Here is a 13,999-nt window from a genome sequence, read left to right as displayed (position 1 = left end):
AAATCCTTAGCACACTCAGAAGCAGGTATTTCCCGGCCTTGTCTATGCTTCCTCTTGCTGGTTCATCTATACTCCCTATCTCTCTGGTATACTTGTCTATAACAGAGATGAATCTGGTCTTGGATATGATTTACAGCTGAGTTCTCCATACCCAGAATGACCTCATCATGGGTCTCTTCATTGTTCTGGAGTCCAAAACTCCTTGAGAGAAAGATCGAGATTGGAATGAATATTAGGAGATTCATGTCCAGGAATGGCAGCTGAAACCATGCTAGCAGGACAAGGAATATGTGACAATCAGTGAGCCATAGTGATTTCTTCTCTCTCCCCCATCTTCTTCTCTGTCTGTAACAAGTATTTTTCAGTGGATTTCTCAGGACCCACTTTTATCTTATTTATTCCAGTTAGTCAATTATTCTCTTTTCTTTTATTCATCCATTTCCCCTTTCTGCCTCTCCTTTGCTCGATGCACCTCTAACATAAAATGTTCATTCATATTTATTCATTGCCTTTATGCATCTTCATTTTAATGACATATGACTAAGAGGGGCATTTTAAACATACTTCTTCTAAGCCAGCTGCTTTCTATTGAATTTTTGGATTGATTCCATTGGCTCCCAGCAAGTCATGGCCTTGAGGTGACAGATGGTCCATGTTCTTGGGTCTTGTTTGGCTGCTAGCATTATTGTTCCCTCTGGGACTCAGAGGTTTTGGTGAATGCATCCAGAAGCCTTTTGCTTGCCATCTTGCAGATAAAAATACAGATGCAAGCACTAGGCAATAACTTGATTTCTCAGCTCAGTGGAACAGGAATGAGAGAGAAACACAAAAGGCTCTCCTGGACAGGGCAGAGGAGTCACTAAGGAAGGAAGCTTTCAGCCTTGACAATAGTCCATGGGGGAGTCTGGGGGCTGACTTTCAGTGACGCCGGTCTCCTGGAGGCAAGAATGGCTGGCTGTGGGCAGTCATATTAAATATGTGATTCCAGAAATGTGATCAAACTGACTTCCTGCTAGAGCTCCAAAGTAACTCCCACAGGGGAGCGGAAGGACCCTTTTGTTATCCATTTTTGATTCTATGTTAGGTTAATATTTTTTGAGAGATAGATTTAATTTACCCAGTCTTTTCAATCAAAGAAACTGATACATTAACAGGTTGAACGGTGGTGGTAGCAGCAGGGAAAGTAATTAAAAAGTCTAATTTTTCTCTCCAAAAACACCAGCTCTTAAATTAGATAGAGCCCTCTGGTCCCAAAAGAAGTCAAAGTTTCAATAGAACTTTGATTCGAATCCTAACAAAGTCTTCTGTATTCTCAGATGTCTGAAGGAACGTTTCATTTTGCTAGAATCAAAGTTGTGGATTTGAGTGGGTGGATGGATGGATGAGGGTTTGTATTTAATTTTTAGGGGTGCCATCACAAAGTTTAACAAACTAGACTCCTTAAAATAAGAAAATGTTATTCCCCCATGGTCCTGGAGCAAGTTGTCAGGGCCATGTTGCCTCTAAAGCTCTGGAGGAGACTTTGATCCATACCTTTATTTTAGCTACTATTATTGCCATAATACTTGGTGTTCCACTGAAGTAGAAACTTCTGGTTTCTTTGGAAAGTTACTTATGTCAAATGATGTTTTGCTGGAGCACACGGGTGAACGACTGTTTTGCTAAGGCATAGACATGAAAGAATGTTTTGCTGAAGCAGACATGGGTGAAAGGATATTTTTCTATAGCAAACACGTGAAAGGACACATGATATTTAGAAAGAATATAAATATGACCCCATGGAAGCTTGAGTGTGTATTCACTTTGCTCTGACTCACTATTCTTTCCTGAAGACACACATGCAATTGTTTGCCTTACATTGTGTTGCTGAGCTTCACTTGTGGTGGCGTCATAGACAGAACCTTGCCAAAAATCTTCTAGTGAGGTTCCCATGGCTTTTGCTACTCCTTTGGACTCATGCCAGTTGACAAGCCTTGCAGTTTCTTCTGGATTGAACTGCAGTTGCTGATTTGATTTGTTTGTGATGTTTGCCAAAGTGGACTGGATTGTAGCTGCTGGTTCATGCGTGGAGTTCACTGGTGGACTGGACTGATAACAACAAAGATTGGAATTGCTCCCAAAGAACTATTTCTAAACAGATCTACTTCACCCACATCCTCATAATCTTTCTTCTTCTCCTTTACCTCTGGCGGGTGGTAGGCTAGAAGGGAAGTTGAACCCTTATTAAAGTAGGCTTTGAAAAACATATGCCTATACTCCAAAGCATACAAGTCATGGCCCCACTCTCTGAATTCTTAGTCACAGGATGTTTGCTCAGTGTATTATCTTGTGTCTGTGGTTTCTACCCTCACATGGTATCTGGGCCCAAGGAATCCCTCATATCCTTATTTTAACTTGATCATAGCTGCAAAGATACTATGTTCAAATAAAGTCTCATTCAAAGGTATTGAAGCTTTAGGACTTGAACATATCTTTTTGGGATAACACAATAAACCCTATAATACGGCCCACTGTCTAAAATGGGAAAAGTATTTAAATATATGAGATTATTTATAGTGCTAAAGATCTTTAACCACATGTTCCTGGGAGGTGAATTGTTGAGTGTGCTTGTTATGGTCTCAGTTCAGAGACATCATATGTTTGTTCTACAAATAGCCAAGGTTTTAAACATCAGCCTGATTATTCAGCCCCAACATTTGGGTCATTTAGGACGAGTGAATTTTGTCTATGGTTCATCTTTGAAATAACTTTGTGATGTGATAGAACACTACTCAGCAAGAAGTAAGTGACTCTGAGTTTGAATTCACCTGTGCTATAGCTTAGGAGCCTTACTAATATCTTTCCCTTTAGCTTAGAGAAAGCAAAAAAGAACAGAGACTGTCCTGACAGGAAGGAAGATGTTAACATCCACCGCATCCACCCATTGCTCATAGCCATGACCCAGCAGCCAAGCTCAATTTTAAGTGTATGGGCTTTTCCTCTGCATGTGTGTATATGTGCCTTGTGTGTGCCTGATGCCCACAGAGAGGCCAAAAAGGGGGTGTTGGATCCCCTGGAACTGGAGTCAAGTGATAGTTGTGATTCCCCACTATGGGTGCTGGGTAGAGAACCCTGGTCCTCTGTAAGAGCAACAAGTATTACTAACCATGGAACCATTTCTCTGGCCCTGTTTAGTCCTTGCAGGCTCAAAAATAGCCAGAAGCACACCCTGGTTTCAGCCAATAGCCCTAAAGCCTCCTTAGCCTGCCCATGTACTCCTGGCTCTTGAGTCCTGCATCTGAGGTCCAGCTTTGACATTTCCTCTGCCTTTTCTGATTAGACACAGGGCCTTTGCCTTGAGCCCATATTACTTCAGCATCCCCTGCTTTCAGGCTCTAGCTCTAGATGTGTGTGAGGCCCATGTGCCAGCCAAGTCCAAGATATTCTCAAGTAAAACACAGAAATAATTAGGCATTTTGTCTTGAATCTTATGATGGTTAGCTCTGATTGTCAACTTGAAATAGCCCAGGCAACTCTCACCTTCTGTTGACATTTCTGTAAACATGGAATATAAAATAATTTCCATCCACCATAATTTAATAATACCACTTAAATGAGAAAATGCATGAGAGAGGGTTTTGTAAAGTACCACATGTAAAAAAAATGATTGGAAATACCCTTTGTCTTGGTCATCTCTGGAACAATCTCTAGTTATTCTGTTCAAAATATTGATCCAGGGGCTGTTCAGTCCATAAGACTCTTGCTTTGCAAGCATGAAGACCCAAAGAAAATGCTAGCATGATACAGATCATGCACATAATGCCAGTGTTAGGGATGTGGAGACAAGAGGGTGATTGATTGGCACACACTGGCCAAGCAGCCTAGTACAACTCTAGAGCTCCAGACCAATGAGAGAGCCTATCTTAAAGGAGGTAGACAGTTTTCACAAGTACAACACCCAGGGTTGTCCTCTGAAACACACATACACTTGTGCACATAAACACATAGATACACATAAACATGCCTACAAAATGATAACAAAATAGTAATCTGATTCCTCAAGTCCAGAGTGGGGAAACATGAGAATTAAAGTTAGGAAGCATATCATCTGTTTCTATGGTTCTAGAACCCAAGGAGATCAGACTCCATTTTGCACCCTCAGCAGCTATATTCTTGCAGCATCCAGCAGGACCTAATGGAGGACATTTGTATCTGGGTGCCTACTCAGAGCCCAATCCTTCAGCCAAGCCTATAGCTAAGTTCATAGGTATAAGAGCCAATGATGAAAAGGAAATAAGGAGGGGAGCTTTCTTCATATGCCCCCTTTTAAAGCCTTGTCCCACTTTCAAAGTCTTGGAGAGGGATGTGTAGCTCTCAGCTCCCCACGATGAAATTATCTGGCTATCGCCATTCAAGACAGAGGCCAGAGAGAGCTGGAATCTGATACTGAATGGCACTGAAGAGAATATATTTTATACAACATAAAAGGTCCCGACATAAATTAGAAGAAATATTGGGAGCTTTCAAAAAGGTAGGTCAAACTTTTTCCTCAAGCAGATAATTACAGGCTGGGGGTGAGTAAATCTTATTAGCCTCTTTCTACTTCGTCTCTTCTCATAAAACACTGGCAAGAAGAAAGCCACTCTCCATTCAGAGTGGACAGCTTGCCTGAGAGGATTGGCCTGTGGCTGTCAATCATGCGTCCATGGTTGGGTTGTTGATGTTGCTTTCACCACTGCCACCTGTCCTACCAGGGTGGTGCTTCAGCCAATCAACCAATTGTGAAGTTCCACAAGAGGCTGGCTAAGACTCCATGATGTCTCCAAATCTGAAGAACTACCCCCTTCAGGCAGCAATTTACCAGTTAAATTTCTCTGCCCTTGTTTGAGGACTTAAAATTAATGAAGTTGTTAACATTTCTTAAAATGTCTTTCCTGGCAGGTGAAAGGTATGGATTTATTACCCATGAGCCTGCTGGCCTTTTTGATTCATAGATGTGTAGGCTGAGCCACACAAAACACTCTTAGGAGCTAGGAGTCTGGCCCTAAATCTGCCATTAGCTTACTTTATGCTGGGTCTCAGGGAGAGTCCTCAGTATCACTCAGTGGCAATGGGCGCAGCTGCCTGCAGGATTCTTTATCTAGCCTATGTCCTCTGAGAAGCCAGGACCTAGCGTTATTCATCCTTGAGTTTGCATCAGGTCTAGCATCCAGCGTGGACATAGCCATGGGCAGATACACCAATGTGGACACAGAAATGGAGGTGTTGATGGTGATCATGCAGTCTCCACTGTTCCCCCAGAACTAAATATGGCAAGAAGAGAGAAAGTCTTTGAAAGTATTACTGTACTTCATCAAGGTGAAGCCTTCTGATATGAGCCAATACTTTAGACAGAACTGATGCTGACACTGACACTGTGGTCCAGCACTTAGGTACTAACTGATCAACAAAGAATAGGAATCATGAGCTTCTGAGCCATGAGGGAAGTTGGAGAGAGCTTGATCTATTTTTTTGCCCCAGTTATTCCAGTCTTCCAATTTACTGATAAGGCAGGTGAGGCTCAAGGAGAGGAAATGAATTTACCTAGTTCAAGTGGTGGGTAAGTTGGGTCTTACTAAGCTTCAAAGGCTTTCTGCCTTTCAGCAACTTCTGTCAATGTCCTCTCTAGGGAACCAATAGTTGCTGTCTGTGACACACGAGATAGACTTTTAGACATTCTACACTGTGTAAAAGTTGTCCTCTATGCAAAAAATGTGGTATATCTACACAATGGAGTACTATTCAGCCATTAGAAACAATGAATTCATGAAATTCTTAGGCAAATGGATGGAGCTAGAGAACATCATACTAAGTGAGGTAACCCAGACTTAAAAGGTGAATCATGGTATGCACTCACTAATAAGTGGATATTAACCTAGAAAACTGGAATACTCAAAACATAATCCACACATCAAATGAGGTACAAGAAGAAAGGAGGAGTGGCCCCTGGTTCTGGAAAGACTCAGTGAAGCAATATAGGGCAATACCAGAACAGGGGAGTGGGAAGGGGTGGGTGGGAGGACAGGGGAAGAGAAGGAGGCTTACGGGACTTTCGGGGAGTGGGGGGCTAGAAAAGGGGAAATCATTTGAAATGTAAATAAATTATATCGAATAAAAAAAATTTAAAAAAAAAGTTGTCCTCTAGAGATAGTCAATGACTTTGAGAGAGAACTCCACATGTTATCTGAAGACTAGTTGTACAACACATCTGGTGACAAAGCACTAACCACACAAAAGACAAGTTTCTGATTATTTACAGATACTTTGTCTTATCATAAGATGCTATTCCGTGTCTGGTTTAAGTAAAATCAAGAAGTAATTCTCATCTGGAATCTCCCAAGAACCTCTGAGCCTTCTCTCCCTTTGGAGATACTCAGGAGTGGCAAATAGCATCTCAGCTCAGAGTAGAAGCCTAAACTGCTTAAGGGGGTTTTATGCACTTCTTTCTTTCAATTTGAAATGAAAGGTGCCTTTAATCCAAACCAAAACTAAGTGTGTAATAAATGAGGGATGGCAGGCTTCTGACTGAAGCTTTTCTGCAGCAAGTGGAACATCTCTGTTAGGTGTACTTTAAATAGGTTAAGCCCAAGGGCAGAGACTGAGAAGCAGGAATAGGTAAATATGCCCAGAAGGGCATCTAGAACTCAGCACTGCACTGGGTTCATAAATACTTAATTGAATTAGGTCTGATGAGAGAATTCTATATCAGGAAGCCTTCTGCTTTCATTCATCATACATAAGCCTTTAGCAGTGTCTTCCAGGGAAGGAAGAAGATGGGAAGTGAACACAGCATTGTATCTGTCCTCAAGGGGATCCCCCCTCCTCCAAAGATGAAGAAATGAAGGTGCTCCCTGGAAAAGTCTCAACTCTCTCCTAAGCCAGATGTTCCAACAGCCGAGCCCCTGCTACTGTGAACTTTCAGGCTGAGCACCAAGAATGAATAATTATATACCTTGTCAATAGAACTTCCAGAGGATTCACAGGCCAGCAGCTCACAAGTGGAGCTGTGGTCTCCTGGGGAAACAGAACTCTACAAAAACAATAGCAACTTTATAACTAGTGGGCCTAATCAAGATACTATTAAACTTAGTTTCTGCATCTATACAAACCGGAATTGAACCAGCTCTCTTGACCTCTGAGGCTGTTGTGCAATCAAATGAGCAGAGATTATGTCAGACAACCTGTTTGAGAACAGAAGTTCTCCAAATATAATGGAGTCATTGAAGGGGTCCTGGAAGACCTCTGCCCTCCCTAATAACAACCCTCTCTTGGAGATTATGGTATATAGAAATGCTGAAGGTAAGAGCTTTAAATCCAAAAAACATCAATCAAATACATACAAACACCACATCTAATGAATGGTGAAGGGAACAGGCCAGGAAGGCTTGGAGGATAGGAGGTGTGAGCCAGAAAGCCCTTAGCTTTCTCCAGGATTCACAATGCAACAAAAAACATCTTAGCTGGAATGGTCTTGTGTACTTGAGCACCATTGCAGGTTAGAGGTTATAGTAATATGTGTTTTGCTATAGGGGACCGAGGGATTTCTGGAATGCTAGTGATCACAAATTGAGACTCATCTTTCTCAATTAAATGACAGTGAAGGTGTGTCACAGATAATTGTCAAATATACACTTACCGTATCGACTGCGGTGAGAAAGGAAAGGGAAGGAGTCTTTCATTGTCCAGGTCAGATTCCACAAGAAGTTACCAGGAGGAGAAGGCATTTCTGAGGATGACTCCAAGGAACTGTGACCTGGACACAAACAAAGGAGAGAACATCAATTCTTGTGCTTAGGATGGGCATTTGAGCTGTCACTCAATACCACCCAAGATGGACGTTCATAAACAGCTTTCTGGATACTTAACAGGAAGATGAGCAAGAGGGCCGAGTGGATCTCAGGCCTATGATGTACATTTTCTATCAAGAGGAGCCATGTCTGAGAAGTCTCAGTGCAGCGAGCAGGTCCGTGCTGAGGCTCTCTGGAAGATGAACTAGAAGCCAGGCAGCTTAATGGCTCAGTCTAATAGCTCTATCCAAAGTCTATTCTGCTGGTAAGAATTTGTGCAACTTTACAGAGAACTTCGATTCATCTCATTCAAATAATGCCTCTGCCCCTACACTCAGGCTTGTAACTTCATCCGATGTTGTTTGCTTGGGTTATTGCCTTATCAATGAGAGGGTTGAAATTGCACTCAGAAGTTACGAGTACTTGACAATTATGTTATTTTCAGGGAGGAGGAGAGCTACATTATGGGCTTCCCATATCCAAGAGGCTACAGAGCCAGAGAGGACAAATGTTTCTGATTTGCATGAGTGAAAAAAAAAAAGGAGGCTGAGAGAAAAGAGCAAAATGGCATTAGTTCTTTATTTACCAGAACTTCACGTGGGTTTTGTAGTGAAAAGCCATTATTATCTATCTACAAAGCAAATGAGTGCACTCTGCATGTTCATACCCCGCTCTTCCCTGAAAATCCCCAGATCTATCACTATTCGCTAAGGTTTTATGGTGGGCAAAGCTTTTTATCTGTTAAAGAAGGAAGGGTATGCGAATTAGCTGTTCATCAGCTATGGACTGTGTGGTGAGGCTGGGGGAGGGAAGGGGAAAGAAGGAAGCCAGGATTTCTTCTGCAGTTTCCTTGGTGCAAACCCCTGCTCCATCCTTTAGTCCTGCTATAGGAATGTCACAGCAGGATGAAGGGGAGGATCCCTTCATCCACAGCCACAGGAGGCCAAAGTGCTTTCCTTGCTTCTGCCTTGCAGCCTCTTAGACACCTTCTGGAGCAACAGCAGTTCAGGACTACAGACTATCTCCAAAAGCAAGGAGACACAAACAAAAACTCAGATTGGGAGGATTGCTCAGTCAACAGAGGGCCGGGCATGTGTGGTGGTCTGAATGCGATGACCGTCCTCTGTCTTCCTTTCAGAATCGATCCCACACCATGTGCTTTGAACGTCTGGCTAGGGTGCCCATAGCAGTTTTCTGATGCTGCTACATCTCTTCCCTTTTTCTGTAGGCACCTGGGAAAAGCTGACAACAGGCCCCATGCTCCTCCAGCTCTAACTGGTAAGAAGTGATCCTCGTCCTGCTCCACATGTCTGAAGGAGAGGCATTGACTCTTGAGGGCCCAGGAAAGAAATCTTTACTCTCCTTTCACATCTGGTCTCTAGAAATTAGAAGTGAATTTGGAGCTACATCTTCCTGTAGCATTTCTACAAAATGCCTCAGAAAGTGCATGCTAAGGGCACAGAAGTTATGCAAGCAAGCTCTAGGGAGCATCTATTTCATCTATGCTGCCTTAGAGAGAGAGAGAGAGAGAGACAGTGAGATTCAGACCCAGGAACTCAAGGCTACATGAGTTTTCTTGGTTAGGGTGAGATATTTTAGAAATCAATAATATGTGACGACATACTCTGTAACACTAGCACTTGGGATCCTAAGGCAGGAGGCTAGGAACTTGGGGCCAGCACAGGTGACATAGCAAGAGTATCTCCAAGACGGAAAAATCAATAAATCAGGCTGTGAAGATAGCTCATTCAATAATAAAGTACTTGCTACACAAGGATAAGGGCCTGAGTGCAATCTCAGGAACCAATATACCAATATATCCATATCCATAGATAGATAGATAAATGATAGATAGATAGATAGATAGATAGATAGATAGATAGATAGATAGATAGATAGATAGATAGGTAGGTAGGTAGATAGATAGATAGATAAAGAGATGCTTTGCTTGTTTTGGTTTTTGCTTGCTTTCTTTGGTTTGTTTGGTTTGGCTTTTGTTTTGAGATAAAGTTTTTGCTATGCAGCCCTGCTTGGACTGGTACTTGCAATGTAGACCAGGCTGGCCTCAAATTTAAAGAAATCTACCAGCAACTCCCTTCTATATCTGGGATTTAAGGGATAAGCTACTACTCCCAGCCAGTAGCATATGTGTTTAATCCTGACACTGAAGAGACAGAGACGGATGGCTCCCAGGAGCCTCACCTGCTCAGTAAGATGCATACTATTGAGCTTCCTGTTTTGAAAAACAAGGTAGACAGCTACTGAGGAATAGAGTGGCTGTTCTCTGGGCTCCATATGCATCTTCAACACTTACACATGTACCCATACACACATGCAGAGAAGCACACACACACACACACACACACAAAATAGAATTAAAAATAATAATATGGATTAAGGAGATGTGCTCTAGGTACTACTAAATATTTTAAATATAGGATTTCATTTACTTCTTACAGTAACCTGTGACTTGTCTCCTCAGTTTAAAGCTAAGTAGACTGAGGCATAATGAGGTGAGACACCTTTATTGAAGACTCAGACAGAGGGCAGGGCAACAAAGTGTCAACTGGCCAGGTCAGCCTGATGCTAATGCCCAAACTCATGTGGCCACTCCACAGGGGTCCCCACAAACTGTTGGCAAGTAGACATTGGTTCTCTATGATGCCTGCCAGGACTCCATAAGTTGTGTTCAAGATCAGAGGTTACTACCAATCAAGGCCACTGTGCAAAGGGTCCGAGAAGATGACAACCAAGCCTTGGTGGTAAATGAGTATGAAAAAAACTGTCTGTATACTTTTTCCAAGTCATCAGCTTAGGTCACATTTTGATCAGTCTTGAAGTAACACCAAGACTAAGCCATGTTTTCAAATGATATCATTTTTCATAACCTTTTGGGAGTGGTATTTACTTTTCGCTGGATGAGAAGGATCAAGGGGAATGGGTAGACTTCAGGAATCACTAATGACTCTGAGTGGGCAAAGAATGGCAGATGACTTTTTTTTTAACATAGAAGAGATCCAGGTAATATAACCTGGTTTATCCAGGTTAAAACACATATCTGAAAGCATTCAAAATGAAAGTCTCTGAATGATGAGTCATGACCCAACAAGGAGACAAGGAGAGCACTATAGGTTGTCTCTACAGACAGAGGGTCACTTATTGGTGTAGTACCACAGTGCCAACACACTGTTGGACATCCTCAGTGTTGGGTACTAGAAAGACAATAGAAAGTTTTATACTACCCTTACAGAAACTCCCAAGAACCCTGGGCCCATAGAAGCCCCTAGAACAATAGCTCTCAACCTGTAACCCACAACCGATTTGGGTTTGCATCAAAGAATACTTTCAAAGGGGTCACCTAAGGCCACCAGAAAACACAAATATTTACATCATGGTTCACAATGCTGGCAAAATTACAGTTATGAAGTAACAACAAAATTAATTTTGTGGTTGGGGGTCACCACAACATGAGGATCTGTATTAAAGGGTGTTAGGAAGGCCAAGAACCACTGCATAGAAGAAGGTCCCAGGAAGAGGTGAGCATAGTGATTAGCCAGATGAAGCTAGTGGGATAGCCAATGAGAAGTCAGCAAAGGACTCCCCACTCCCCGCATGCATGCATGCCTGACAAGGTGACTACCAAGGAGAACAAAACCTACACAATGAACTTGCTTGCCAAAGTCATTGGGACAGGAGTAAATGTTAATCATAGCTCATTGAATATGCATCACCTTAGAACACACATGCTTCAGTGGTGGTGGTGCATACCTTTAATCCCAGCACTTGGGAGCAGAGGCAGGTGGAATTCTGAGTTCGAGGCCAGCCTGGTTTACAGAGTGAGTTCCAGGACAGCCAGGGCTACACAGAGAAACCCTGTCTCGAAAACAAACAAACAAAAACCCCCAAAAAAACAAAACCAAAAAAACCAAAAACGAACAAACAAACAAAAAAAGAACACACAGGCTTAAAGTGCCCTCACTGCACAGGACAGAGTAAAGGGGCTACATACTCCCTTCAGAGTCTCTACACCTTCCTGTCTTTGTTCTTGGTGGGAAAGGAGCTTTTGGGCATAAAGAAAAACTATGCAATAAAAAGCAAGCCACCTAATGAAGAGAAGTGGGGTGTGAGGATGGGTGTTAATCCCAAAGGTTTAAGGAGATCCAAATCATCATGGGCAAATTAATTAAAGCAAACATCTAATTAATATATGCAATTAATTAAAGCATGGCTTTAAAAAATTCATGTACATGGCCTGCCTCCTCCTAAGGCTGGGTTCAAGATATCAGCATTGGACATGGGCAAGGTTGGGTTTTTACAGCTCAGGGGTTGAGGGTTTCTAAATGGGGAATTTGTGAGGCAACTGGGTGGGATTACAGGAGCAGAACAACAAAGTAGTCATAACCTTTTAAAACAAAGGGCTGCAAGATGGTCATAACAAGTTTTTGAAACAAAGTCATGGTTACTATTTTCTGAAACAGTCAATACAGAGCCATTTGTAGTTCAGATTATATGTGGGACATAGCCCAGTCCTTGGGAAGCAGAAATTCACTCAAAAACAAGAATGAATTTAGTTTGTCTTTACTGTAAACTTAAGATGGAGGTAGGCTGGTTTTTCTTTGGGCTTCTACTGTAGAAATGTGAAGCTGTGGTGTGGACAGGGCCTTGGCGGCATACATTAAACAAAGGTTTATGGTTGGGAAGATGTGAATTAAGCCACTGTCTAAAACAGGATGAGTCTTGGACTCCAGGGAACAAAGTGGACAGCAAAGACAGGAAGGTGGGCATGAGATGAGCATCCTGGTACCCAAGTGAGCAGCACTGGTGGCCTAGGGAAGCAAATGGAAAGAAGCACGCCCTGGACTGAGGTTTGTTGACTGAATACTAGACGATGTCACCCTTCTAATGATTCCTTGACTCTGCCTTAGGCTCTGCAGGGACCCGAGGCATTGTAAAGATGCCAAGCTCTTGCACTGCTCTCCTTTTCTGCCCACTCCCTCCATGCTGTCCTTAGCTTAGGTTCTGGCTCTGGCTCTCTATAGTCGGCGTGGTGCTTGCCATCTTAATGGCTTTGCCTCTTGCTCCTTCACAGTAGTTCTGAAGTAGCTGGATGTGGTGCTGAGGAGGAGGGAAAGAGAGTACACAATGAAGCTGATAAATCTTACTTTAAATGCACCACCACCAGAAATGTCCAGGACTGCTTAGAAATCCCACTTGATTCCCAGGCCAACCCAAATCATTCTAGCATGGCAATTTCCAGCTTTAGATTTTCAAACCCTCTCTTTCACTCTTCAGTCAACAGCCTTGTTTCCTGGTTCACTGAGGAGACTGAAGAAATTAGAACCTGGGTGCACTACCATCACCCTCATTTGAAGGAGCCACTGTTTATCCTCTTCAGTAGTATCAGCCCCTCCTTGGGGTGCTAATATTATTGTCAAGAAGTCAGCTGTTGCAATGGGTTTCCTGGATCCAGCATCAGTGATTTAAGCCCTTCACAAAACACCAGGCTGATCTCAACCACGAAAAGCGTGAACCATCTTTAGACTCTTCTTCAGCTACTAACAGCATGGCGGCTTTCCTCTAAAGCCAAATTTCTTCATGCATTTGTCGCTCCATTCTCCCTGCTTCCTTCCCTAGAATATGGTAAAAAGCAAGACAGTGTTGTCTCTGCTCACTGCCAACCTTAATTTTGATCTTACAAACCCTCTGCACAGTGTTTGACCCAGCTGAAACCTCCCTACTTCTTGAACATCCCATAGCACAGTTGCCCACATAGCCCTGGTTGCTTCTAACATTGATGGTAGGTCCTGCTCACTCTTTGGCAGATGGCTCACCCTAAACAGGAAAAGTCTCTACTTCTTGCCAGCCCTTGTCTGGGAAATCTTATAGCTGTGTCACAGTGGTTCTGACCAACTGACAGTGACCAATGACCAAGAAGTTCAAGGAATACCAGGACCTAACTGAGAACTCTTGGCTGATCAATAGAGAATGATTTTAAAGAAACTCACAGCGGTCTAGATCCATACATTTATTCACATGAACATTAGCACCTTCAAAAACTCAAGATTTTTTTTTTTTGTCCTTAGAGAACTACTTAGTAAATTTCTCTTTGCCCAGTTTGAAAATAAGCTTAAAAAATTCTGTGGGATATTTGCCTTCCCTTTTGTGACTTTGTAAGTGTTGAGAAGCATGAGTAT

The 13,999-nt window shown here is 42.6% G+C and overlaps 1 protein-coding gene across 1 annotated transcript in view; it reads right to left on the bottom strand.

Annotated features, from left to right (window-relative positions):
* The window catches only part of Alk (ALK receptor tyrosine kinase), a 718,836-nt gene that overhangs the window by 498,892 nt on the left and 205,945 nt on the right, over positions 1-13,999 (bottom strand). Inside the window, exon 2 of the mRNA XM_052186316.1 lies at positions 7,655-7,771. Within this exon, the coding sequence (XP_052042276.1) occupies positions 7,655-7,771 (117 nt within the window). The remainder of the gene's footprint in view (positions 1-7,654; positions 7,772-13,999) is intronic.

The sequence above is a fragment of the Apodemus sylvaticus genome, chromosome 6 (genome assembly GCF_947179515.1).
Source record: "Apodemus sylvaticus chromosome 6, mApoSyl1.1, whole genome shotgun sequence".
Classification (NCBI taxonomy): Eukaryota; Metazoa; Chordata; class Mammalia; order Rodentia; family Muridae; genus Apodemus; species Apodemus sylvaticus.
This window is presented reverse-complemented; position numbering and strand designations above follow the sequence as displayed.